A 26,791-nucleotide genomic window follows, 5' to 3' on the forward strand; every position below is an offset into this window, starting at 1 on the left:
ACACAATAATGAGTGTTTTTTATTATGGTTCAGCGTGTTTTGACTCTCAGTAATAAATTCCATGAAAAAACCTGTGTATCCACACAGTTCTGCCAGTAGTATTATATCAAGATGTTTGTTATACACTTGCTAGGGTAGGGTATTGCTAATTATTTTTATTTTTATTTATTTATTTTGATACTGTGATCTTTACATTCTCAAAGTTTTTTCAGCACCATGTCATTTTCCACCAAAATCAGTCATCAGTACAGTATCTGCATGTCTGTCTGCAGTGTAAAGGGAAAGTGGCCAGACCCTGTTCACCAAATTTACTGGGAAAAAGTTCTCATATAAACTCAGGAAATAACAATTATTTTTTTCCTTTTTGCTGATTTTTTTTTTTTCCTTTTCTTTAAAAAAAAAAAAAAGAAAAAAATCATTTATTTTTGAAACCAGAAACCCAGATAGAAGCAGGTCCATTAAAAAGTCTTACACAGTCTTAAACAGGTGTCTTTAGAGGTTTCACTTCACAAGATATACCAAGGGAAGAAAAATAGACTTGATGCTCAAAAAAATGTGGTAGTTGTCCAATAACAGTTTGAGGTTCAAATTGTGGGCATCTGTGCCTCTAGAGAGAAGTCTCCCCACCAATCGGTCTGAATTTGACAACTCTTGTCATATGTGGAAAAGTCTTTGAGCAAGACCCTAAACCCCAGGGTAGTTGCTTGTATTTCTGTGTGCGTGTGAGCGTTTGATCGTTCCAGTTCCGCCCGTTCAATTAAATTTTATTTATATAGCACAATAAACAAACTCATCTCAGGGCACTTTACACAGTGTGGTCAGGAACCTTACAGCATCATAGAGAAAGCCCAACAAATCCAAGCAAGCACAATGTGTTGGAGAGGCTAAGGTGGGCGGCCATCTGCCTCGATCTATCTATGAAAGCATCTGCTTTGCTGTAGATATGCAGTTGGAGATAGTTTTATTGCTAAGTAGACAGTTGGACTGCAGCTCTGTGATGAGATTTGACTTTCACTGCTTTTGGTGGTTGTTTGGTGTCATTATCTCAAACAAGTCAGATAAGTATACGTTGGAATGTTTTTACCATCTGTGAGAAGTGAACTTAGAAATATTCACCCTCCACCGAAGGCACTTGCGCTTTGCTTAATCTGATTGTCTACACTATGACATGATGCCTTGTTACTTTCTGTAATTACTGAAAGTTATGTGTATGTAAAAGCAGGAAGTAACAATTTCTACCAGGAAAATGACCAAGCTTTCTAACTCTTGACACCTTTATAAACATGATGCAGTTAAGCAAGTATATCAAACACCATCTGTAAAATTCTCTGGTAAGACTTCAAAAGTCACTTGATTCAGTCTACCAGTCAACTTGTGAATGAGAATATAAAAATTTCATATCTGACTCTTCACCCAGACAGTGTCATGACCCCAGCTCTGTCTGCAGGGACTCAGTGCTACAGGTTTGTCAATAGCAATGTCTCCTACCTGGCTCTGTCAGGCAAAAGGGAAACCTCAAAAATATAACCAGCAGCATTTTCTGAAGAAGGCTGTTGTGTTGGAAATGATCTTCAAACATGGTTTCCCAAAAAAAAACAAACTCCCGGGTCACCCTTAGTAAACCTGTTGGCATTTATCTCTTCAATGACTTCACTCCCTTTCTACCTCAACCTGTGTAGGAAACACCGATGAACCCATGGAGGAGGGAGCAAAGGAAGAGAGAGTTGAAAAGGCAGTGACTGAGAACAGTCCAGATGAGGAGGAAGAAAACAAGAAGAAAGAGGAAGGAGAGAAGGCTAAGGAGGAGGAGCGGGTGGAGAAAAGGTGCCCTGATGATGAGAAAGAAAAGAAAGCTGAGGGGGCGGATAAGAAAAAGGAAGCTAAAGAGAAGACAGATGATGAGAAAGGGCCTGTCGTTGCCAAAAAGGAAGAGGTTGAAAAGGACACGCGAGAGGGAGAAGGGAGCCCAAAAAGTCAAACAGTGAAAAAGCAGAAAGATAAGGAACCGGCCAAGAAAGCCCCCATCAGCAGTTTCTTTGGTGAGTCTGAATTTGCATAGCTCTAAGCTTGCACAAAAAAAAAATAGACGTCTATAAATGTGCTATACTTTTATCAATTAGGAAAGAATGCAAAATATTGCTCTGCTCCCACCTTTGCTCCACCCTCACCTTTCTTTTTTTTTTTTAAATTTATTTTCAATAGCTCCCAGAAAAGCAGCAGGGAAGATGGAGAAAGCAGGGAAAAACGAAGGCGAGAAAAACACTAGTGCTGAGAGGAAGAGTTCAGCAGAGGAGAGCAAAGACACAAAAGGGTAAGAAAGTATGGAGAGTTACAGATGGCTCAGTCTGCCTGACTGCATTTAAATGCCTGGACTTAACAGTCATGCCACCAGGAAATCTGTGATTGCTGAGGGCTGTCCAAATCCACAATTTAATGATTTAATTTAATTTTTGATTTGTAGTTTGAAACTGTGGCTCCTTATCAGTGAAACAGTATCTTCGTCTGGTCAAAATATCTCTGGTTTAAAGTTAATTTAGCTGCGGCTTTATATGTTCAGTAATTACTATCTCTTTCACTTGACGTTACCTTGTTCATAAACTAAATTGATCTGCTCATAATTACACACGATGAGGCAAAAACAGCTGAGACTACTATAAAAATGCAGCAGCATGCTGACATGAAATTTTAAGATCATTTTACATGGAGCAAGTGCTTTTTGCTGAACAAATCTGTCTGTGTTATCCAATGATTTAGCTTTGCCATACACGGTGAACCCAGTAAACAATATTTTTACAAAATATAAGAGAAGCAGCTGCTGAATTACGCTGCCGAGCAGAGACACGGGCCGTGCAAACAAATGGAGACTTTTATCTTGCGATAAATGAGAACCGTGCCCATATCATAGTCACTGTACGGAGGAAGGCGACAGCTGTGGCCTCAAAATTTTTTGATTTATTTGTATTTTTCTATGTGTAGATTAAAAGCACAGGATAAAAATGAGAGTAAACCATCATAGACAAAAAAAAAACCTTTTTCAGTTTTGTTGACTAAAACTCATTAAAATCGAATGACTAAACTTTGACATAAACTAAATAGCTTTTTCTTCACAAGACTAAGACTGAAACTAAATCAAAATTAGGTTCCAAAATTAACACCAGGCTGCACAATTTAATAAGATATAATAAACAAATAGTAGCATCGGTCTACTTTCTATTAATCCAGCAAAATCCAGACATTACTGAACATTTTGAGATGTGTATTTTTCAACTCAAATGTACAAACTAGCATAAAACCTTCATGAAATGTAAAACAACGTACAGCACATTTTCTAAACATACATCTACTTTGCAGTGTCCCTGAATGCAGCTAATAGAGATAGTGGACCAGTCATTGCTTTTGTAACTCATGATGTGCATATTCAACCATTAAGAAGAAGCTGACCGCATCATCACTGCGTGTGTGCATGAAATCACTGTGTTACGATTTGAAGTCAACGTGGAACCTTTCGATGTCTCTTGGTGTTTGAACGTGGGCTCTGATATAAAGCCTTTGCACCAACATGTGTGATTCAACTTGGTATATTGCTCCTGACCTGAGTAAAAGCAGTCGAATGGCTACAGGTCTATCAGACCATCCGTTAGCTAAACCTGCACCTATAACCCTGTTACAGGTCCACTGGTTGTCTTCCACTATGACACATTACACTGCAATAAACGCTGGGTGCTGTAAACCACAGTGCCATTCAATTGATTACTTCAGACAGTTATTGTACTCACCACCGTGAGTTATATGAAAAGGTCGAATGGTCATCACTGGAATCTTGGAGGCATAAACACACCCGTGTCTTCATCTGTGAGGCTTTGCTATCTCAGCTGGCGAGATGCTCAATATCCTGAGTCGAGTTTAAGACCTCATGATCATTTCACTAGGTCAAATGAGAGACTGGCTTTAAAAGTTCTGAATTGACATAGACTTTTTTTTTTTCCCTCTGTGATTGTCTTTCAATGCCTTCAATTTCATGTACTGACTATTGGTTTTACTCTCATTTATGGGAAAAACACATAAATTACATGTGAATCAACTAGTAACAGTAACATTACTTAGTTGCTTTTTATCACTTTTGTCATTTTGAGGTCATGTTGACTATTCTTTCTACTGACTATTTTTAGAATTAGATGTAAGGAAATGAATTTTTTAGTCTCTATTATTTTTTTATCACTACCTCGTCTATGACAGCCTACAGCTGACATAAAAAAGGAAAGTTCACAGCTTCTTTCAATGAATTCAGACAATGATATTTCGTTTTGACAGCACCTTGTGTGAGATAAAAGTAACACAACATATTTTTTCTCCTCTGCTAAAATACTCTTAAATCATTTTCCTTATGGTTTTTGCTAAAATAATATATGATGTATGAAAAACACTGAACATTTCTTAAATGAGTAGGGGTATTTCTCTTGTGCTGTTATCTTTTCTGTAGTTCGGCTTCTTCCCTTAAGAAGTCACCAGTGAAACTTCGAAACTAACTTCTGAAACACTCAGAGTATTTCACAATATCCGAGTGTAATGATAATAGTGTTCATGACTTTCCAGTTACCAAGAAATCTTGGTTGGCTCCATTGACTGAAATAGCAGGCATCATTGTTAAACACTAAATGTTCTACATGCTGCTTCTTCCTCAGCGAGTCAACTTCAGGACAAACTGACTATGATCCTTCGAAGCCAGGCTATCATCCCGTGGACCACGCCTGCTGGAAGCAGGGACAGAAGTAAGTTGAGCCTTCTTGCTGATGCCCTACTCACCTCTCATCTCCCCTACCTAATTCAGAAATGGGAAAACATGCAAAGTTCTCCTCTAGACTTCTTTATGACAAAAACAAATAATATGCGGTTGCTTTTATTTTTAACAACACAGTAAAATGACTCAACAATCAAGTGTTAGAATTCACCCAAATGTTTATTCCTGAGTGACAGATGTTTATTGCCAAGTTAATCACAATGCTGGTTAGATACGTTTCTGTGCCATCAGCTTTTATTCTCTTGTCCAAAGTGGACCTGGTTTTATGTTAAAAGAAACCGTGCACAGCATCTGTCTGTCAGATTCTGGGTGTCGTGTGTGTGTGTGTGAGGCCATGTGTCCTGGCAACAGCTGCCATTCATTGTCCTTGGAAACCCAGCAGAGTTGTTCATTACAGCCCACTGTGTAAATTAGAGACCAAGGGACCCCAGGTTTAAGAAATATCAGCTTAGCTTTGACGCAGTTCCCCGACACCCGGGTGAGAGCTAATCAGTAGCGTCTCGATTTCAGCAAAAACTGAAGCTGTGAATCAGTTTCCATATATAATAATAAATATGCGCAACACAACACACCCCTAGAACCACAGCCTTGCCAGATCCCAGAGATTTGTGATCAGTAGTGTATGTGAAGTGTAAGAGCAACACCAAGCTGATGACAAAGAATCAGCAGCGACCTCTGCTCACGTCAAAAAGGCACTTTAACAAACCTCAAAGACAAAACCAATGGCCAAGTTGGATATATGCTATGCACATGTGTAGGAGTAAGGTCCAATCCCTTTTCTCCCTCTTGGCCCTACCGCGTAGTTTTACACCATCATGGGAGAAGTGGGGCACATAGTTTGGGGTAAGAGGGGCTTCAAAGGCAGGGATTTCAGAGGCAAGCTCCTTTCAGAATTACTATTATTTGACTATTTTGTTTTAACTTTAGCCTTTGCAGCAAGAGCTGCAACACGGCCTCCCAAAGAGCGAACGCCATTGTCTACTGCAGCAAAGACTGAAATCACTTCTGCATTACTTCTAACTAATAGATTCTTTTGAAATTCCTCTGGGAAAACTCAAAAGGGGATTTGGTCATTCAAACTATATCCCTAGCCAGGTGACAAGGGTCAGGTTAGTGCCAACAGTGCAGGACACAATGCAAAAACTAGACTGCCATTAACAGCCAGACACAAGCTTGCTGTGCCACGGTGAAGACAGTGCGTAGGTCCTCCTAAAACATATAACCCTGGTAATGGAGCTCTTGCAATAAGACAGAGGAGGGGGAGAAACACAAGGAAGGGTAAATGCGCTAAGTGACCATCCATCCTCAGATATGTATCTGATCCAGAAGGGCTTTCTAGATGGTATAAAAAGTTTCGAAAGACCTGTGGACAGTTATTTTCTGAAGCTTATTGAGTTCCGCCCTAACCTGATCCAACCTTCATACTTAGCGGCCTCTCTTGGACTAGTTTAATGTGTATTACTCTATTACTGCTATCACAGATAGTGTGATAAATTGCAAAGTGGATCTGGCATTTGCAAATTATTTTTACTCCTTGTGTTTTGTCATGAAGCAAAGTTTATTTTCATCCCAGACAGGAGTAAGTGATTCTAAAGGAGATGCAGTATTCACTTCCTGCTTCTGCCACACACCATTATTTCAACAGGTCATTGATTATTGTGGGTCATTCCAGTTCTAGTAATTGTGCACTGGGGATGACAATGTGGACACAAACTAGTCTGGCATCCAATTCCCATCTTTTTCCCCTGACAGTATTTGTTTTCACCCCTACTTGTGCCTGTCAGAAAAGACAGGAAGGCTTCTCACTAATTTATCCACCAAACAGTCAAGATTTTAGATGTAGGCTTTCTAGCCAACAGAGATGACAGTTGCATAAGTCCTTTTTTTTTTTTTTTTTTTTTTCCCTCTTGAGCTAAACTGAAGTGAAAATCAGCCTGGTTTTCTCTGTGCAGACTTCCTCAGTTAAACATTAAGAAATTCTGATGATATAAAATTTTCAGACCAGGAAAGTGTCCTGACTCAGTAATGGAATTCATGGAAAAATCATGGAATTTTACATCAGAGAAACAGTCCAACCTATACGGTTTAAACCTGATGTAGACCTAGGTCAACTACTGTGCACAGCAGTGTTTTTGATCACGTTGACCTGCTTTGCGTATCAGATCGTCATTACTGCTTCTTAACAGTGTGAGCTAACGCACCAGTCAAAGGTCACTGAATTTACCTTTTTTATATTACTTTCCATATTAAATAAACATTTTGCCTCTTAGATCGTTACTCCAGATAGAGATGAAAACAAATGTTGATTGTTATTTGATTTATTTATAAGACTCAAGGGTTCAGAATAATTTAATTTCCATGGTTCATATGTACAAAGCCCACGAAAATCCTCCTTTTGGAGATGTACTTAAAAGAACGTATAGACTCTAAGTACCTTCCCCCCACACTATTGTTTCCATGACGGTTTGATTATCCAGAATCAAAGCTGATTCCACTGTTGCACTAATTGCTGGTTGGCCCGATCAGCTGAGTCGGCTAAACGTTGTGAACGTAACAATCTGTCAGTGTGGATGCCTTTCCTGCTAACTAGCGTGCTCATCACTCTCTAGAGTGCCATACTTGGCGGTGGCTCGTACCTTTGAGAAGATTGAAGAGGACTCTGGCAGGTAAGAGCTCCATATGGAAGTGTTTTGTTTTTTGTTTTTTTTGCGTGTGTGTGTGTGTTTTAAATCTCCAATTCAGGTAAACACCATTTGGGAATAAGTGATAGCCACTCTACGAAGAATATACCTATATAATAGCAATTATTTGATATATATATATATATATATATATATATATATATATATATATATATATATATATATATATATATATATATATATATATATATATATATATATATATATATATATATATATATATATATATATATATATATATATATATATATATTTTTTTTTTTATTTTTTTTTTTGCCACTCAGGCTTCCTGCTGGGAATTTTCAGAGTATAATTAGAGAAGTGTGTTCTAGCCAGAGAAAGTAAGGTAATTGGATTAATTTTCTGAAGAGTGCAGGGAACATGAAGACATTTCTCAAATATGTCAGTCTCTAGGAATTTTCATGGATGTATTTTAACAACTTTTTTCACAATTTGGTTTAATTTAACGTTTGTATTTGCAGCTTCTCTGCGACTGAGTGACGACTGATTTTACACCTCTTGAGCGAAAAATAATGAGTAGGAACCGACCAAGAGATACTCGTGTGATTTGTAACTTACGTCTCCTGCCAATGAATTGGAGACACCTTCACAGACTTTTGATCTTTTCAGAATATTGAATGACAAATGCTCCGGTAATGACGGGCGTTTTTCCCAACCACTGCATTTGATATATAGTGTTTCATAACTGAACTGTTCATCAGCATCTCCAGCTTCCATTTCCGATTAAACCCTCCAGACAAATCTAATTTCCCACCTCCCTGTATTTACAGGATGACTTTAAAATTTGTTTAACTCGTCCTCCTTGTCTCAAAGCAATTCCATTGTTGTTCCCAGGCTGAGGAACATTGAAACGCTGTCGAACCTGTTTCGCTCCGTGCTGCTGCTCTCTCCAGGTAAATGGTATTTTATCTCTCCCATAATGCATGCTGATGTAGCTACACAGGCAGCTGGCTGCCAGCCACTCTATCAAGGAGATGATGGTGTAGCCAGGTTGCGCATAAAAGTGGGAGGATGAGTCAGTTCATTGATGTGTGTTTGTGTTTGGTGTGTGTGTGAGAATGAGGCATGTACCTGTGGGATTCCACTGATGTGGATGAGTTTGTGCTGCTGTGTTTTTGACTCTGTTTTTGAGCGTCTTCTTTTTTTGGTGGGGGGTCTGGTGTTGACTGCAAGATTATGTGGTCATGTTTGTGTCTTAAGTGTGTTTGTGTGTCTGTGTCCAGGTTAGCTTGTGTGTGTTTTGTGGTGACTATGTGTAAGTGTAGTTCTGTGTCTGTGTGCCCATGTTTGTTTGTTAGGTCGGTCTCTCTATCCCTGTGTCCTTGTGTGAATGTGCGTCTCTCTCAGTTTGTTTGGTCCTTTTGAGGTGTTTGCCTCTTCTTGCATCAGTGCATCCATATGTGTTTTGTATAATAAAATTACTCTGTACCTTTTTTTTTTTTATAAATTTTTTTTTTGTGTGTGGACTTTTCCAGATGACCTGCTGTGCTGTCTGTACCTGTGTTTGAACCAGCTGGGTCCTGCCTACCTGGGCATGGAGCTTGGCGTTGGAGAGACAGTGCTAATGAAAGCTGTTGCTCAAGCAACCGGTAACAGTCGTGCAAAAAAAAAAACCTACACAAACACGACCCACACTGTTGCACCCAAACACTTGCTTGTGCATTCCTAAGCTAACTGCTAAGGCTGCTCCTCTATTCTCATCAGCCAGATAGGCAGCTGTTATCAACCACCTCACTCTTGTTTCCAGGGCGACAATTGGACAAAATTAAGGCAGAGGCGCAGGAAAAAGGAGATTTGGGCCTAGTGGCCGAGAGTTCCCGTAGCAACCAACGCATGATGTTCCAGCCGGCCAGTCTGACAGCAGGGGGCGTGTTTAGGAAATTGAAGGAAATTGCCAGCATGAGTGGGAACTCGGTGAGCCACAGAATAACATTTTCATTAGAGAAAAGCAGGCTTGGGAAAATGCTGCTCTCATTCTATTTGCCTCTCAGTACTGGGTTCAAAGAGCTAAAAGAATTGTGTATTCTATTAGTTTATTTGTTTACTTCAGAGGGAAGCGGGTACATTTCTTTGCCTTAGAATAATTTGTCACCTGCCTGAAATCTCTCAAGCAATTAGTTCATTTTTTGGATTACCATTGGTGTTGTGGTTTTTTTTTTTTCCTCTTTGTAATACCGTGGATTGAACATGAAGTTTGTACTTGCTGGTGACCCCAGTCTTTTTGCATTCTGTCTCTACTTGCTCTTCTTCTGTGAATCTCAATTTCTTCCCCGCTGCCTCAGGCCATGAATAAGAAAATCGACATCATCAAAGGCCTCTTTGTGGCATGCCGCTTTTCCGAAGCCCGCTACATAGTCAGGTAAAATGAAACTCTCTCTCTCTTAAACACGGACAGACGCCGCCGTTTGTTTCTGCGTGTGATTCTCTGTCTGTCCCATCACAGGCACATATGCATGTATGTGCACACACAGAAGTTACCGTTACTCTTTACTTGTGCAGCACTTTTCAACACTGACTCCTGTTGATCTTGTGCTTTTGACAGGTCCCTGGCAGGGAAACTGAGGATTGGCCTGGCTGAGCAGAGTGTCCTATCTGCACTAAGCCAAGCTGTGTGCTTGACTCCTCCCGGACAAGGTAGTTTTGACTTTTAAATGTAGTTTTAAAAACTTAAGAGTGATCAAATGCCATTGTTTACAATGAACCCGCTTTGCATGCTTTATCATTTGTGTTTGCCTTTTAAAACTTGGTAAATGTTTTAAACGGCCACTTATATAGCGCTTTTATCCAAAGCGCTTTACAATGTTGCTTCTCATTCACCCATTCACAGACACTGTTGGTGTCACACATCGATGTTGGTGGCTTCCACAAGTAGCCAGAATGGGGTGGTAGTCGCACCACTGACCCTGTGGTTCGTGGACGACTGCCTTACCAACTGAGCTACGGCCGGACTATAGGCCCATAAAAGTGCCCAAAAAATGTTTTAAATACATATTGTATTAGTCTTTAAATAATTTTTTGTCAAATCGCTGCAAGAATTTCTCTAGTCTGCCAGACTGAAAAAGAAAAATTAAAATTGGAAAGATTTCTGGTATGCCCTGCATAGTTACACTAAGGTATTGCTAGCCAGCCTGCCTTTATCGGCAAGTGGCTCAAGAGTAACAATTACTCAATGTGGTCAAAGACGACCAACATGATAGAATCACACGCCTCCAATATTGTCATTTACCCTTGCCTTTAATTTTAAACTCTAAATTAGTGTGTTTATTTGGAATAAGAATATTTTTACTTTTGTGTATATTTTTCAGTCATTAGTCTTAAATGTAATTTAACATGTAATGTAAAAGTCAAATTTAACTTGTATAGGAGCTGGTCTTTTAAAGTCGGTCAACAGATAAAATATTTATTTTATATATATATGTATATATATATGTGTATATATATATGTGTATATATATGTGTATATATATATATATGTATATATATATATATGTATGTATATATATATATATGTATATATATATGTATATATATATATATATATATATGTATATATATATATGTATATATATATATATATATATGTATATATATATATATATGTATGTATATGTATATATATATGTATATATATATATATATGTGTGTGTGTGTGTGTTTACGGTGTATGTGATGGTGCGGACAAAATTCAAAATGTTATCATTTTTCAACATGAGTTCATAACTGGGGAAAACCTGGCGAGGTTCCTTATTTAAATTAAAGACTGCAGACTTTTCTTTTCAATGTATTAATGAGAAGGTCCTGTACTTGCTGTGTGATGGAGATATCTGATATAAAATAAAAATTAAAAAAAATCATAAAAGGAAAGGAGTGTGGCGTGTTAGAACACTTAATAATAAGTTTTATTTAAAGAACACTTAATTAAACAGTTAAAATTGGCTTTTTTTTTTTTTTTTTTTTTTTAGTTTTCAAACTGTCAGGAATTAAACTTTTTACATTAAATGTGTTAACCAAACAAATATGAAGAAATATGTTCCCCATGAGCTTGCAAATAACAAATGCATAACGTTAACAAAGATGGTAATTATGTGCGTATGAAATCGACACATCTTCACACATCTTGTCACCTGTGCAGTGCTGAATTCATTACTTCTGGTTTGGAGATTTGGCCACCTATCTCTCTCTCTCCCCACATGCTTTCAGCTCCGATCTGACCTGCTCCAAATTAAGTACATTCACTCCTGACTGATTAGTATTCGTGCCTTCTTCTCGACTGAAGGTACGCTTTAATAGGAGTCAATTAGAGAAGAGGTTCGGTCGGGAAATCTGCATTGATTTGTGGTGTGTGGTGTGTGTGTGTGTGTGTTTGTACATTTTGTTTATATTTAACTGTTTATAACCATAGTCTTTGTAGGGCCAAAGCCAATTACTACATTTTTTTATTTAATATTTAGATATATCATCATTTCTAATAGTAAAATTCTTTGCCCCATCCAATATTTTAACTACATAGGGCTGAAATTACAGCTGTAAGTTGAGTATATCAAGTATTGTCGAAAACACTGATCTGCAGCTACGCACAGAAATTGCTCTGTCTATTTCCTGGCCTTTGAAGTGCCTCTGAACTTTTATCCAACAAGTGTTGGGTCATATAAATGTTCAAACCGTTACACGGATCTGTTTGAAATGCATTCCCCCCCCCCTCCACCTTCCTTGTAGGTATCCCCCCTGCTGTGATCGACGCAGGGAAGGGGATGAGTGCTGAGAGCAGGCGGGCCTGGATCGAAGAGAAGAGTCTCATTCTCAAACAGACTTACTGGTAACTGAAGCCTAAACAAACCCTCTTTTTTCACTTTGCAGTCACTACAGTGCCTCATCCCTCTTAAGCCCTGTCCCTCATCCCCTCTCACTTATTATGCTTACTTTCATTTTGGACAGTGTTTTTGGTTTCCCTTTTTGTTTTTCTTTCAAGAGTCTCTACTTCAACTCTCACTTAATCCCCGTGCTCTTTTGTTCAGTGAGATGCCCAATTACGACGTCCTCATCCCTGTTCTGCTAAAGGAGGGCATAGACCAGCTACCCAATCACTGCAAGCTCACTCCAGGTAAGCAGCCATCCAGGGGGCAAAAAGGTTATTTTAATCCATAATAGCGACTACTGTGGGTTTTATTGATGTTTTAGTGAAGACGAGTCAGTTATTTTAGTCGAGTCATATATCATAGAGAGATATACAGAAATATACCAATAAACTAAGGATTAACTTCCAATTTTGCTGTTGTCAAGCTATTTGTGATACGGAGCCTTGGCACCAAGGTAGGAAATTTATACCAGCCACCATCTGAACGCTACTAAATTGGGAAACTAAATTGGCCGATGATGGTCAGTTAGACAAATCTAGCTGCTATTTTGGCAGGCAAACAATCGTTATTCACATGGCTGCTCTGTTCTAAAATTCACGATAGTTAAAGGAGCTAGTGACTGTTTGGATGGCACCAGCCAGTTTGGACAAAAATATTAGTGTCCCATCACAACTGGCTCCGTGCTTTGTAAGCTGCAATTAAAGGAAATTGTTTGGTGTATTTCATTCTATCCCTCCTCTGCTGCAGTTGAAGCCCAACTTAGCCGTGCTGCCCAAGGGGATGTTAGTCAGAGAACTTTCATATTAGGGCCAAATGGGAACGCAAACAACAAATTTCAGCTGTGTGTTTATTTTTCTTTCTTTCTTTTTTCTTTCTTTCTTTTTTTTTCATTTGCACGGAAACAGTTGTGGTTGTGATGCTGATGTGTCATGTGGGAATGTGTCATTGTAGCTAATCTCACTCACAGCTTCTGTCTGTGTTTTTTAATTTGTTTTTTCCCCCTCCTCTGCAAAAGGATGCTAGATTTGCCTCTGTAACCCAAAGACCTGTTAGCAGCCCCACCCTTTCTTCTCACCACATTCACCAGAAAGTGGCAAATGAACGGAGCCTGCTCTGGGCTAACTCACACTTAGCTTTTCAGCTATTTTTAATTCCAGGAAAATGCGACTGTAATATGACTTTAATTCTTATACTGGTTTCTTGGTGTCCTGCTGCATTCTGCTGCTTACTTCCTCAAAGACTCTTGCCTCCCTTCTTCTCCCAGGTGTACCTCTCAGACCCATGTTGGCTCATCCCACCAAGGGTGTCGGTGAGGTAATGAAGAAATTTGACGAGGCCGCGTTCACCTGCGAGTATAAGTACGACGGCGAGCGTGCTCAGGTGTGTATGTGCAGCGAATTTTTCTGTTTTTTTTTCTTAAAATATCAGGTATTGCTGCTCTGTGACTCTCTCCGTGTTCATTTGACAACACGTGCTGTTGTTCCTGCAGGGTGTCTATGTGTGTGGTTGCATGTATGTTCGCAAAACTGCTAATTCTTCTAAGATAAACAACCGTGCTGCTTTTGCCGTACGCCCTTAACCAGAGCAAGCTACTTCTGCCACTATGGACCAGACGGAAGGGGAGGGGGGGGGGGGGGGGGGGGGAGGGGGGGGGGGGGGTGCAGTGAGGCCAGACAAATAAGAGGAGTGGGAGATGAACACTGAGACACAACGGGAGTCAGCAGTGGGAACGAGAAAATTTCAAGAGAGAGACACAGCAAGAGAGAGATTGTAATGTAAACCCCTCCAGCTGTATTGTTAATTTTGGACAGTCATGCCAATAAAGTGCCTTTGAACTGAGTTGAATTGAGAAGAAGAGAGATGAGCAGGGAGAGGGAACTGGAAACGGAGGGAGAGGCTGGAGTCAGAGCAAACACTATGACGTCCTCCTTCCTTTCTCTCAGTTTTCTCTCCCTTCCCCTCTTCGGTCTCACTGCAGTGGAGTTTACCTCAAACAGCCAGCAGAGGGACTCACGGCACACCTCTCAGTTAAACAACTCCCACTGCCCACTGGGTGTGTATGTGCGTGCGCGCACGTGTGTTTTTGTGCAGGATCTTGTATATAAATGTGTCTTTGTTCAAATTAGGTAAATATCCATTAGAAAAGTGTACGTGTGGCATTTGATTAGTCCAAATAACTGTATGAATTAATGGAAATATGTTTCCTTTGTAATCAGTCAAGCAAGCGAGTGTGGTTGTATTTCTTGCTAATTGGAGACTATGCTCATAGATCAACTGAAAAAAACACAACAAATGAAGTTTACATTAGCAGAAGTCATTAGTTGTCCTCGCTCGAATATTACTTTGTAAATGCAGCCTAAAATAGAATATACTTACAGCACTTATGTGTAAAGTGACATACTCATGTCACGAAAATATTGTGAGCAGCACAATGGTGGTGTGGTTACCGCTGGCACCTTATAGCTAGTAGGTCCCCAGTTTGAATCCCTAGCCGCCTGCAGCCTGTCCAGGGTGTACCCTGCCTCTCCCCCTATGACAGCTGAGTTAGGATCCAACCCCCCCGAACAGGATAAGTGGTTGCAGATAATGTATGGATGGATGTTTGGAAAGACAGTACATTACAGTGGACATTTAGAATATAGATTAAAGAAAAGAAAAGTCAAGGTAAGTGAGAGCAGAGACGGACCACAAGATGAAGATGGTTGAGGCGGCCTGTGAAGTCAGATTCACAGATCTCCACTGATCCCAGTGCTGCTGAATTTGCTTCAAAACCTTTTTTTTTTCTGTCCAATCAGAGAAGAGCGGTTTTAGGCTACTGCTAGCATGAGACTCAAAGTCCATCTGCTATGCTCCCCAGGCTCTGCACAGCCCTCTGCACAGGTATAAGTCATTAGTCATCACTGGAAATAAGTGAAATGCTGCAAAACGTATTAATCAAATAGAAATTGTTGACATTCTCTGATTAGAAGGGCGACGTGTGCTCAAACAAGTGTATTTACATGCACGTCTACCTAATCCCCTAGTGTGATTATGAAAACCAGCCTTCCTTTTGCATGACATGTTAAAAAATTAGCTTGCACTAGAGTTTGGTTACTTAAATGCATGCAAACACACTTTTAGAAGCGAGTTTAACTTCACAAGAGCCTTGGACAGCACCTATTCACAATAAGACGGGTTGGCTTTGTTTTTCTACTGAAATCATCTTTAGAGAAAGTTGTATTCTGTAGCCTTTTTGGCATTTTGCAAGTTAATTTTTACTAAATTGATCGGTACAACGTCAGGCTAGCTAGTAACTGTTACAAAGCAACAATTGATGGTCACCACCTGCTTAGGAGCCTTTTCCCAAATCATATCATCCTATTTGTACGTGTGTGTGGAATGTGACGTTAGTAGTTAGGCTCAGAACGTACAGAAGGAGTTTTACTCCCTCACAATAATATAGTCATTATTCACATGTCTATCTGTCAGGCTTAATCAGAGCGTTCTTGCTGTCATTCTGTAATAATTACATTGTAAATATTTTAAATGAAGTTCTTAACTATTTTTTTTATTTTTTTATTAAAATTTAGTTTTTAAATCATACTGCACGTTTCCTCACAGATTCACATTTTGGAGAGTGGCGAGGTGCGAATATTTAGCCGTAACCAGGAAGACAACACCAGCAAATACCCTGATATCATCGCTCGCATTCCCAAGGTAAAACTCACGGAGCTGCTGCTCAGCCCCTGGGAGAGAGAAGAGTCTTGTGTGAGCTGTGATTGTCAAATGAGGGCTTTTACAGAAGTGTGGATAACAACTGCACACTTTTATCTCTCTCACTCTCTTTCATTTTACTGCTTTATCGCTCATCTGTCTGGTTTCCATGTGCCCACTGCCTGCCCCTCTCTATCTCAGTTTGAACCTCTTTACTTGTTAACCCTTTATTGTGTTTTGTCCCCCCCCCTTTATTTTGACATTTCTTTGTTTTTGTATTCGGAGCAGTACCTACTGAGGATGGGAATTTGAAATCAGCCTTTTATAAAACTCCATCCCTCCAATATGTGTCAACTGCAAACTGCAGCGTTTAAATGAAAGTTGCAGCTGTGGGTTGGCTTGCCAAATTAGCGAGAATCTGCTCGCATGGGGAGAGAGGAAGAGATCACCGGTACCTGAAGCTTTGGCAGTTGGCCTGGGGTTATCTGAGCGCGCTCACTACCTCATCGCCTGCTGAGTATGTTTTTCTGCTTTTCTGCTAAGGAACTGCACCTAATAAAGCTACATCAGTTTGCTGCCTTCTTTTTTTTTTTAGGCTCTGCTGTTGTTTTTTAGGACTTTGCCAAACTCAAAATTTTAATTGAATCTTTAATCGTATGACAGAAATTCCCACCTGGTTTGTACTAATCAGGACAGGTTATTGAATCCAATGGCTTCTCAGTAGTAGTAGTCAAGGGATAATCCCCTCGCTAGAGTTTATTAAGAGATGGTTATTAAATTGAATTGCTTAGATGGGCCAGGTGCTCCTCTCCTGCACTTACTGGACTGCCATTTGTTTGTTTTCTCAAAACTAATTCAGGAAATAAGCCGATACCTCAGTGGTTACAAAAAGCTAGAGTCACCCCATGTTGTGATCATTTAGATGAATTATGTTTTGAACAAATGGAGTGAAGAAACCGCTGAGGTTTTGAGCAGCCGGTTTCACGTTATGATTAGAAATCATTTTACCATTTTTCCAGGTCAAACCTACAACTAAAGTATTCTTTGTGGAATTCACACTCGCTACTACTTAGTGTACGAGTTTCTCCGAGCCAACAAACACACCAGAAGGGAATAGTGTTACGGGTTGTTTTCAGTCATCACACAATCTTTGCAATTTTCCAGAAATGATTCATCACAGTGTTGTACTTAAATGTTTTCAGCTGGCTTGCATCATATTCAGATCAGGCTCTGAATCACGTTTTCAGGAAGGACGGATCCCACTGGAAAGGGTCTGTTCAAGGATGGCATGAATTATATCAAATATTAGATTTGCAAATAGTCACACTGAGCTGTCTGGTCATCCCTTTAGTCATTTTCCAAATGACTGCAAGGAAAGATGAAAAGGAGAATGAAGTAATGTGCTGATTGGGAGGTTTCTACTGTTGGAGCATCTTAGAGCAAAGCAACCAACATGCAAGCAGTTGACATGGTTGTTGAAATAGGCCACATTTTTTTTGGTTTACTCCGCTACTGTGCCTTCGCATCCTGCGTCTGTTACGCAGGGCGGGGGGCAATCTCCACACTCAAACTAAAGGCACATCTTGTTACAATCGCTGAACGTTTGAAGGGCTTGTGCTAGGCATTGGAGAGAGCAGCCTGTTATTAATTCGGAGCTTGTGGATTCTAACTAAAGCTTCACATCTGTTCTTCTATGTGTTATATCTTTCAGATATCAGCTTTGTTGCTTTTACATCTTGATTAGTGCTGTGTTAAATTATGGTTACCAAAAACTGAACATTTCCACGGTGGTGGAAGTAGTTTAATTTACAACATCCAGTCTGGAGCTTGAGTTTTTTTTTCTATCTTGCCTTTTATTTCTGTCATCTGTCCACATGTCTGTCTACATAACTGTCTTATGTTCCATTAAAGCATGTTCCCAAAAAAACAAAAACACAAAAACCCAACCCTTCCCAACATCAAACTGGCAGGAAACTTTTACTGTGAAGCAGCTATAGGAAATGTGACTGATTTGAGTTATCTTTATCAGTGTCACCACTGTCTGGGGAAAATGTGTCCACTCAACAAGATCTGGAATTATGTGGTAAATGTTAAAGGTAGAAAGATGTTTGCCTCAACTGTCCTCAGTACATGCTGCCACATGCACTACGCACTAGAGTGTACTTTTAAATGCTAAATACCCCATTCATTAAATTTTCTCTATTTTTTCTTTCTGTCTTACACACCTATAACTCATTATTTCACATTTCACCTGCCCTCTCATGTTTCTCTTACTGACTTTCATCATTTTCTTTTCATAACTTTTAAAGCTACATTGCTCTTTGTCTCTTACTCTCACCTCATTGCTCCCTTCGTCCACTTGTCTCTTTCTCATAGCTCTCTGTCTAATCACTCCTCTCCTTTTATCTTCATTACTCCTTGATGAAAACCCGTTTGTTCCCTCACTACTAAGTTCTATTTTTTTTTTCACCTCTTCCTCTTTTCTCTACTCTTGTCTTACTCATCCATGTCGTTCTTTTCATCTTTTTTCAGTTCACCCTTTTGGTCTGTCTCTCTGCCTCTTATACCCTTCTCCTCTCCCTCTACCTTCCTACGAATCCACTCCGACTCTTCGTCGGTTGATGCTCCTGTCTCCTCTACCCTTTTCTGTTTTTCCTCTCTACCTTCCTCACCATTTGTCTTTCATACTGTTTTCAACACATCTCATTCTCAAAACTGTTTCTCCCCTTTTTTTTTTTTTTTTTTTTTCCTGAGTTCTCTGCCTAAACTGAATTGGTTTTAGATGGAAAAAGAAATAAGCACAATGAAAAGTTAGGGTGGTCGTGCTTAATTTAAATGCTACACTAACGATGCAGAAGTGATAGGTTTTTGTTCTTGGAATTATTTTCTTGTGTTTTATGTAAATGACATTTGATTTACTTGTTCTGGGAAAACAGCACATCAGTTGTGTAAATGAAGCTTTTATCGTAGTACTCTATTACTGATCATTAATTTGGCAGACAATTGATCAAAGAAATAGCTTAAATAAAAATTTGTATCCTCTGCTCTGACATTATGTTGTCATGGCAGCATCCATGTGTCAAAACACTCTTGTGAATACAATAAATGAACAGTGCCAGAGTGAAACTTCACACCAACACACGCTGCCTGCATAGAGGAGATGGTCTGATTAGATTTTACAGCACCTTGCTGCATTATTTTGCATGTTAATGAGGGGGAAACTCATTTTCCCAAAGCTAGCATAGTGCCATAATGCTTTAAATTATGAATTAATATTAATGCATTAACACATTAATATTAATATAAATACATGAATTGCTAATTAGTGCATTACTTGGCCTAATGACCTTATGAGGATAACTGGTTATGCTTCATATGTTAGAATGTTTCCAAACAACCGATTAAACCTAATGCGTCTCCTTCCCTTACTTCTTCCTTAATTTCTCTAGTCTCTAGATTTTAACGTTTGAAGAATCTTTGTGGCTCTACGTCAACAAGGAAGAAAGATACGTATGGTAGCTTGTTGTGTCAAAGAGATTCGGTAAATGCAGCTCAGCTAAAAATGTTAATGTGCTAACTTCCAAAGCATTTGACAAGGAATTGAGGGCAGCTGGTCTTTACCATATATGTGCTCTCCAAGTTGAGCCTCCAACTGAGTTTGTATGTTTTAAGTTTGTTGCATTTACTTCTGTGAACCTGTAGTAATTTCTTTGCTACAGCAGATGTTGCTTATATGCAGGCAAATAATGTTATCTGCTTTTTTTATCTTAAAAAGTCCTCCATATCTCCCTCCTCTCCCTCTGAGCACAATCTCATTATGTCTTATCTAATTCTCTTTCGCTGTGTCTGTTTCTCTCACAGGTAAAGAAGGACTCCGTGGTATCCTGCGTCCTGGACTCAGAGGCAGTTGCCTGGGATCGTGAGAAGAAACAGATCCAGCCTTTCCAGGTCCTCACCACCCGCAAGAGAAAGGTATAGGTGGAAAGGAATGAAATAAGATTTCTTGGGGGGTGGGGGGTAAAGGTAGATAGGGGGAGATGATGAGAGAAGAGATGGAAGTGAAAAGGTTGAAGAGAGAAAACAAGACGGAGATGAGGACCTGTAGGAAGAGGAGTGCTAGATAATAGAGTGAAATGATCCGGCAGACTGAGGGAGATGGACGGAGAAAAAGCAGACAGAAAGAGGGGGAGATTGATAAGTACGAGACAGACGAGTCAAATGGATCGAGGAGCGAGGAGGTGTGTGTGAGATTGCAAATGTCAGCAAGGTGTTTTTTCAGTTTTGATCAGAATAATGGCCTCTTTCCACCACACCAATCACATTAGAGTACAACTGCTCCCTTTACCCTGTCTTTTTGTGATGCCATTCTTGTAAATTAGGAAAGGAGACGTGAGGGTGCAAATATGAAGAACATGATAATGAAAATGCCTGAAAATGATTATTCTGATGACTTTTATTTTTTTGCTGGATATTGTTACCACCACTATGAAATTATGATTATTTGTAATGACAGTTTGATGCACAAACTGATTGCACTGCCCTTCTGGCGTAACAACATCTCAACTTTTTTTCCTGAAATAAAATATTTTCAGATGAGATGAAATCCAATATGGACTAATTGAACGCCATTAATGAGCAGACATGGAAGTAATGACGGAGTGAAAAGGAAAATGTAGAGCAAGAGGAATAAGTCAGGAGAGAAATCGTTGAGGGTTGAAGGCTACAGAGGTTTTATTGTAAATGCTGCAGTTTAGTTTAGCCGTTCTGGTTACATCCCTTTACCACTGGTGAGCTGGAGAACTACCGGGGTTTTGTATCCTCAAACCTAATGGAGATTTGTGCAACACTAAATAAAAGGACAAAGTAAAACTACCTTGCTAAAACATTACACATTCAGAGGGAAGAGTAATATAACTAACTCCTAGTAATAATAATAATAATAATAATAATAATAATGCAAACAAAATATTTTATAACATTACACAAAATAATATGCTTAAAAACAAAAAATGGTACAGCAGTGATATTTTGATAAATGATGTTGGCTAACTCCAGCACAAACATTCCAGCAGATGGTCTTAATATTGGTAATCTGAAACGTATCTACATATACAAATAAATTATTTCAAATAATAATAATAATAATAATAATAATTTTTAAACTACTGGTAGTTAAGTTTGATGGCCTGGTGACTCAATGGGTAGAGCGTGGAGGTGGGATGCAGAAGGATGTGGGATCAAATCCCGCCCCGCCAGGTGTGGCCCCGCCCACCCAACACAGTCTACCCTAGTTCCGGTCCTGAGCCTAGATTAAAAAATGGGAGGGGTTGTGGCAGGACGGGTATGCCGCGTAAAAACTCATGCCAAATCAACGCACGAAAGGCATTCAATGGGAAAGAAATGCTAAATTGTGTGTTTTTTGTTTTTTTTTATCTCAGTGTCGTAGCCCTAATTTGTTTGTACATTCCTTTAATTATTTACCCAAAACTCAAAATAATTAATGTCGTTAATCTAACTGCAAGCTACTGCACATTGTATTTAAAATAGCAGTTATTTTTCTACTTCACTACTCACCAACACGGATTATATCTACATGTGTTTACCTCTATGTCTATGTTTTAGCACCTCTTTGTAAAAAGCAAATCAGTCCACTGTTATGCATCATGACATTTATCAGTGTATCAGTTACTAATAAGAACTACTGGTCAAAAACTCCACAAGGTACCTCCAGGTTTTTATGATGATTTAGTAAATGACTAATGTTTAACAATTAGTTTGGAGGGAATGACGTAGTAATAGATTGACAAATAGCTGCAACCGGTTTCTACGAAGTTTGCTTCAGTGCAGTTAAGTCATGAACTTTTGCATCAAGGCCACAGTGGAAACACTAATAGGGCAAGCTGGAGAGTGTAGAGACTGACTGGAGTAAACAAGGGCAGAATAAACAGGAAGAAATGCTGCAGAGGTGGGAGTGGGAGATGGAAAAATAGAAGAAGTTAGTGAAGTGAGTCAAGGAGCAGGAAGTAATACACTAGAATTGGTGGATGAACACAACAAGTAGGTGCAATGCTGTGAAAAGGTAGACAGGAGATGGGAAGGCGGGGGATGGTGGTTAACTTTCAAGATCAACAGGAGGGAAATCAAAGAGCTCTTTGTAACAAGTCCCAAGGTTGGCTGTAGCAATTTGTGAATAAGCTGCGTCTATTTGCATATTTTTGTCAAGGGGAAAATATTTAAATGTATGTATGTGTGTTGATGCTTCCCCGCAGGATGTGGATGCCTCTGAGATCAAAGTCCAAGTGTGCGTGTACGCCTTTGACCTCCTCTACCTCAACGGCGAGGTAAGACCCGGCGATGAGGAAAATATTACCCAGAGGTGTTTCTGAACACGCCTGTCATCATTTAGGGCCAGCTTGTGTGTGCGTGTTTATTGTTTGCGAGCGTGCCCACATGCTCGTCGCCCCGCCGAGATGCCAGTAACATCCCTGAATGCCAATGATGGTGCTATTGGAGGCCGTAACTAGATAATGATTTTAACGCTCATTGTAATTCCAGTGGAGTGTGTCTGAGTGTGTGCGTCTGTCTGAGACTGTCTCCGAGCCTGTGTGTGCAAGAGTCGGTGCCGTACAGACAGTGTGCGTCAGGCATTGTGTGTGTGTGTGTGTGTGTGTGTGTGTGCTGTGGGTGGTAATTGTGACTGAGTGTGGGATTGAGTGGATTTGTTTGAATTTAAATGATGCACTTTTTCTTTTAAAGGAAATTTCCTAAAAGTCCATTAAAGAAAATGCAAATATTTCCATCAACTAATCCAGTGAGTTTTCCCAAGTGAACAGAAACCAAATTACATAATTAAAAGAGCACAATTGACTCTTAAGTTGTGCCGTTTCATTGCTGCATCCTACCTAATTTGGCATTTATGTAAATTTTATGAATTAATTTGTCTCTGTACAGACATGGTTTGTATGTTGGTTTGTTTAGTTTTTTTATGGTGGGGTGGACTTTTGCCCTTTTTCCTGTTTATTCCTTCATTAATTCTAATTGTTTATTTCTTGTTTGTACAAATTGGGGATGCCCAATTCCCTATGCAATCCACTATTTATCACTGCTAATATTATTGCTTTCCTGTAAGGCCGACGAGCAGGAGTTTCAGTAGCCCCTCCGGAGAACATGAAGGTCGTGCCCTTTATTTTTGGGGATGTTTAATGACCTGAGAAGTTTACAACACATTGCACCATTTTTTTGATGGCAAATTTAGACAATTCAGGTGTCCGTAGTGCCACGGTATATGTAAATGTGGAAATATTCCATTTATTTCCCAGGAGTGATTCATATCGGCTCTCCAGAAAAAGCATTAGTTTTACTACACTGGCTCTTTGGATTGGCCTCTCCTGGCTACTCCACCTTTTACCACTTTTTTTTTTTACCACTCAGAATAATTTTAAAATGCTCCCTAAATTCAGTTTAAGTCAAAAAACATCCTTAGTGGGTTCGGGTTGCACTCAGAAATTTGGATTCGAGACTTTAGGACACATTCTTGGCTTTGGCCAAGGGTGATGATGATCAAAAAAGTATACGATCTCTCACCAGCCCCCCTTAAACAAGCATAGTCACATCAATTATTTAATGAATTCGTTTATTTATTTGTCTTTTTTGAGGCGTTCTGGTTGATTAATATTATAGCAATATGTCACTACTGCACCTATATTCCAGGAAATCAAATAAGAAAAAGAAAGCTTTTAATGTTCTCATGGTTAATTCTTTCATGAGCACTGTATGTAGGTGCTTTCTTTTTTCGAAAAATTTACATTTGGGGGGAGTTCGTGCCATTTAAATCCATTTTAATGCACATATGCTTAAAAAACTTTGGTAGGAAATTAAAAACGTGCTTTAGTCTTTGTGAGGTTTTTTTTTTGTTTGTGTGTGTGTGTGTGTTACAAAGGCATCTTTGAGACCGTACATGTGTGTGGGAGTTTGTATGTGTGTCCAAAGCTGTTGTGACTGTGTATCTCTGAGACTGTGCATTTTGTGTGTTTGTAGGTAGCTATTTGAGATGGCATTTCATCCTTGTCATTGCAAGGTTCCAAGCTATGAAGAGGAAACGGTTGTAATGACGCACATTTTTGCCATTTGTAACAATGTGTTGTGTTTGTGTGTGTGTGTGTGTGTGTGTGTGTAGTCCCTGGTGCGACAGCCGTTGTGTCGGCGTCGGGCTCTGCTGAAAGAAAGCTTCTCAGAGGTGGAGGGAGAGTTTGTGTTTGCCCGATCCATCAACTCCAACAATACCGACACCATCGCAGAGTTCCTGGAGCAGTCTGTCCGAGGTGTGTGTGTGTGTGTTTATTAGTGTGTGTGTGAGGGAGATGGAGACTGACTTTCTTACTTGTTTGCCTTTTGCTTCTTGTTTTTGTGTCTTGAACTTTTCGAGTATGTACTAACTGTGTACTTGTTTCCTTGCCTGCTGTCCCTGTGCGTCTTGAACCTATTTGTGTGTGGGTGTGTTGCATGAGAATTTCATTTCATTTGTTCCTTTGCCTCCTGCCTTCAAGTGTAAATTGTGTAAGTGGTGTGTGTGTAGCCGTTGTGTACTTGTTCCCCTGCTTGCTGTCTGCTTTTTGGGGCAGTGTGTGTGTGTGTCGGTCTGTGAGTTTGTGCACACAGAGCCTGTGAGTTGTGTAATTTAGTTTTCTTGTGCTTATAATTCGATATACAACAGAACATCACAATATGTTTCCCTATGTGTATTGCGGATATATGAGTTCTAAGTGTGTGTCCTTGTCTACTGTCTCTTGGTGTCCTGAACCTCTCTTTGTGGATGCATGTTTCTCAGAAGGAGACAAAGACCTCCCACGTATCTGAAAGATAATCTCTTCATTTCCTTTCTGCACAACTAGAATCGTGTTTTGGTGTATTAATGTGTGTGTGTGTGTGTGTGTGTGTGTGTGTGTGTGTAGACTCCTGTGAGGGGCTGATGGTGAAAACTCTAGAGAAGGACGCCACCTATGAAATTGCCAAGCGCTCTCATAACTGGCTGAAGGTGAGTGTTATGTGGTGCATAGTGTGCCTAACATATGTGATGCACAATTGCACTTTAAACACTGTTCCTTTGTGACACAAGCACTTAAAATTATTGTATTTTTTAAATATAGAATCATTTGAACAGCAGCTTTGTGGTGGTGGAGTTTCATCTACATAAAACTAAAGTGTAAGAAGTGTCTACTACTGATAACGAGAGAGAGCAAGTGCCAGAACAGTAATAGTGTAACACTTCCCACACATCTCACAATCACTGGTTTAAACATTTTCACCCAAACTGATTTAACATTTCTGGAGGACTAGAACATTTTTAACACTATTAGCTTGCCAAGCATCTTGAGGCGCCAGTTGAGACCTCAGACAGTTCACGTTGTTGATGAATGACATTTAATTGTGCCCTCCGGCATTTTAATGTGCACAGAGTATTGGTACCTTTTGGGAGCCACATCAGATGTTTTTAAATAATGAGTTGGATTTTTCTAATTTATCCCCGAAACTATCTATCATCAGTTTCTTTTTCTTTTTATTCTGTGTTGTGCCATAATGCATTTCATCACTAATACCGTACATCCTGTCTTCCCCCAGTTGAAGAAGGACTACCTGGATGGAGTAGGTGACACAGTGGACCTGTGTGTAATCGGTGCCTACCTGGGGAAAGGCAAGAGGACTGGCACCTACGGGGGTTTCTTGCTGGCCTGCTATGATGATGAAAATGAGGAGTTCCAGTCTGTTTGTAAGGTGTGTGTTAGGAGTGGAAATTTAATTGGTCATGAAATGTGATCTGATCCTCATCGGAGTCACAAATGTCAACAAACACAAATGGTTATGATCTTTCATGTCTTTATTGAACACAAACAGTAAACGTAGAAAGTCGAAGATCAACGGCTCAAGTCACACATTCGAGGACCTAAATGGACATGTGATGTTTTGGTTTTTGAAACATAACTTGATGATGTCTGGTGCAAACCTGACGTGTAGGCCTTTGTTGTTTTAATAGCTCATTAGCTTGCATTGACACTGGCATGTGTCATTGAGTGACAGTTCAGAGTAGGGCTGCACGATATATCGTTTCAGTACCGTCACTGCGATGTGCGCGTGCTCGATTTTCACAGCACACGACATGCGATATCAAGAGAACCAAATTAATGACGCTCCATCTACTTATTATTTCATAGGAAGATGTTGACCCAAAACAGTTTCTTTGTCAAAAGTACTCGCACAGTGAGTTATGAAATGTATTAAACTACGTTATTTCTTCCTCCAAAATCAAAAATTCAGAAGAGTGGCCACAGCCGTCACCTTATGTGATCGATGTGCCAAAATCAGCTGCACAGCCAGTGTTGTGCTACAAAAACACTTTTTCATTGAATGCGCACACTTTGGAACAATTGAACTAAAGAAGGAACTAGAGAGTGTTGTTAAGACTCTATCACTAGTACTGTAGCTTTTGTTTGAAGGTGTATCTTTATGTAGCTGCATCAACAAAGAATATATATGTAGATTAACACTTACACGAATGACCAAATAAAGATTTCAAATATCCATCAGTCTAATCCTTCAGTTCAGGATATTATTCTACATAAATCATTTTTACACTGGGGATTGAATGTGCGTACATGCTGTAAAGTTGTAACCTTTGGGAGGAATGAATAATAGTGACTAATATGCAGCTCCAAGATGACTTTATA

The 26,791-nt window shown here is 39.6% G+C and overlaps 1 protein-coding gene across 3 annotated transcripts in view; it reads left to right on the plus strand.

The window, feature by feature from the left end:
* lig1 (ligase I, DNA, ATP-dependent) overlaps positions 1-26,791 on the plus strand; it is a 46,871-nt gene that overhangs the window by 7,257 nt on the left and 12,823 nt on the right. The window contains exons 6-23 of one of the 3 annotated variants that reach the window (XM_067474577.1): positions 1,680-2,039; positions 2,203-2,311; positions 4,683-4,769; positions 7,408-7,464; positions 8,356-8,414; positions 8,997-9,110; positions 9,269-9,435; positions 9,804-9,880; positions 10,064-10,155; positions 12,238-12,337; positions 12,537-12,622; positions 13,642-13,757; positions 15,978-16,073; positions 19,932-20,042; positions 22,340-22,411; positions 24,247-24,391; positions 25,022-25,104; positions 25,689-25,841. In XM_067474577.1, coding sequence (XP_067330678.1) covers positions 1,680-2,039; positions 2,203-2,311; positions 4,683-4,769; positions 7,408-7,464; positions 8,356-8,414; positions 8,997-9,110; positions 9,269-9,435; positions 9,804-9,880; positions 10,064-10,155; positions 12,238-12,337; positions 12,537-12,622; positions 13,642-13,757; positions 15,978-16,073; positions 19,932-20,042; positions 22,340-22,411; positions 24,247-24,391; positions 25,022-25,104; positions 25,689-25,841 — 2,084 coding nt within the window. The remainder of the gene's footprint in view (positions 1-1,679; positions 2,040-2,202; positions 2,312-4,682; positions 4,770-7,407; positions 7,465-8,355; positions 8,415-8,996; positions 9,111-9,268; positions 9,436-9,803; positions 9,881-10,063; positions 10,156-12,237; positions 12,338-12,536; positions 12,623-13,641; positions 13,758-15,977; positions 16,074-19,931; positions 20,043-22,339; positions 22,412-24,246; positions 24,392-25,021; positions 25,105-25,688; positions 25,842-26,791) is intronic. The other 2 variants (XM_067474579.1, XM_067474578.1) reach the window with 2 other exon arrangements.

The sequence above is a fragment of the Channa argus genome, chromosome 14, assembly GCF_033026475.1.
Source record: "Channa argus isolate prfri chromosome 14, Channa argus male v1.0, whole genome shotgun sequence".
Taxonomy (NCBI): Eukaryota; Metazoa; Chordata; class Actinopteri; order Anabantiformes; family Channidae; genus Channa; species Channa argus.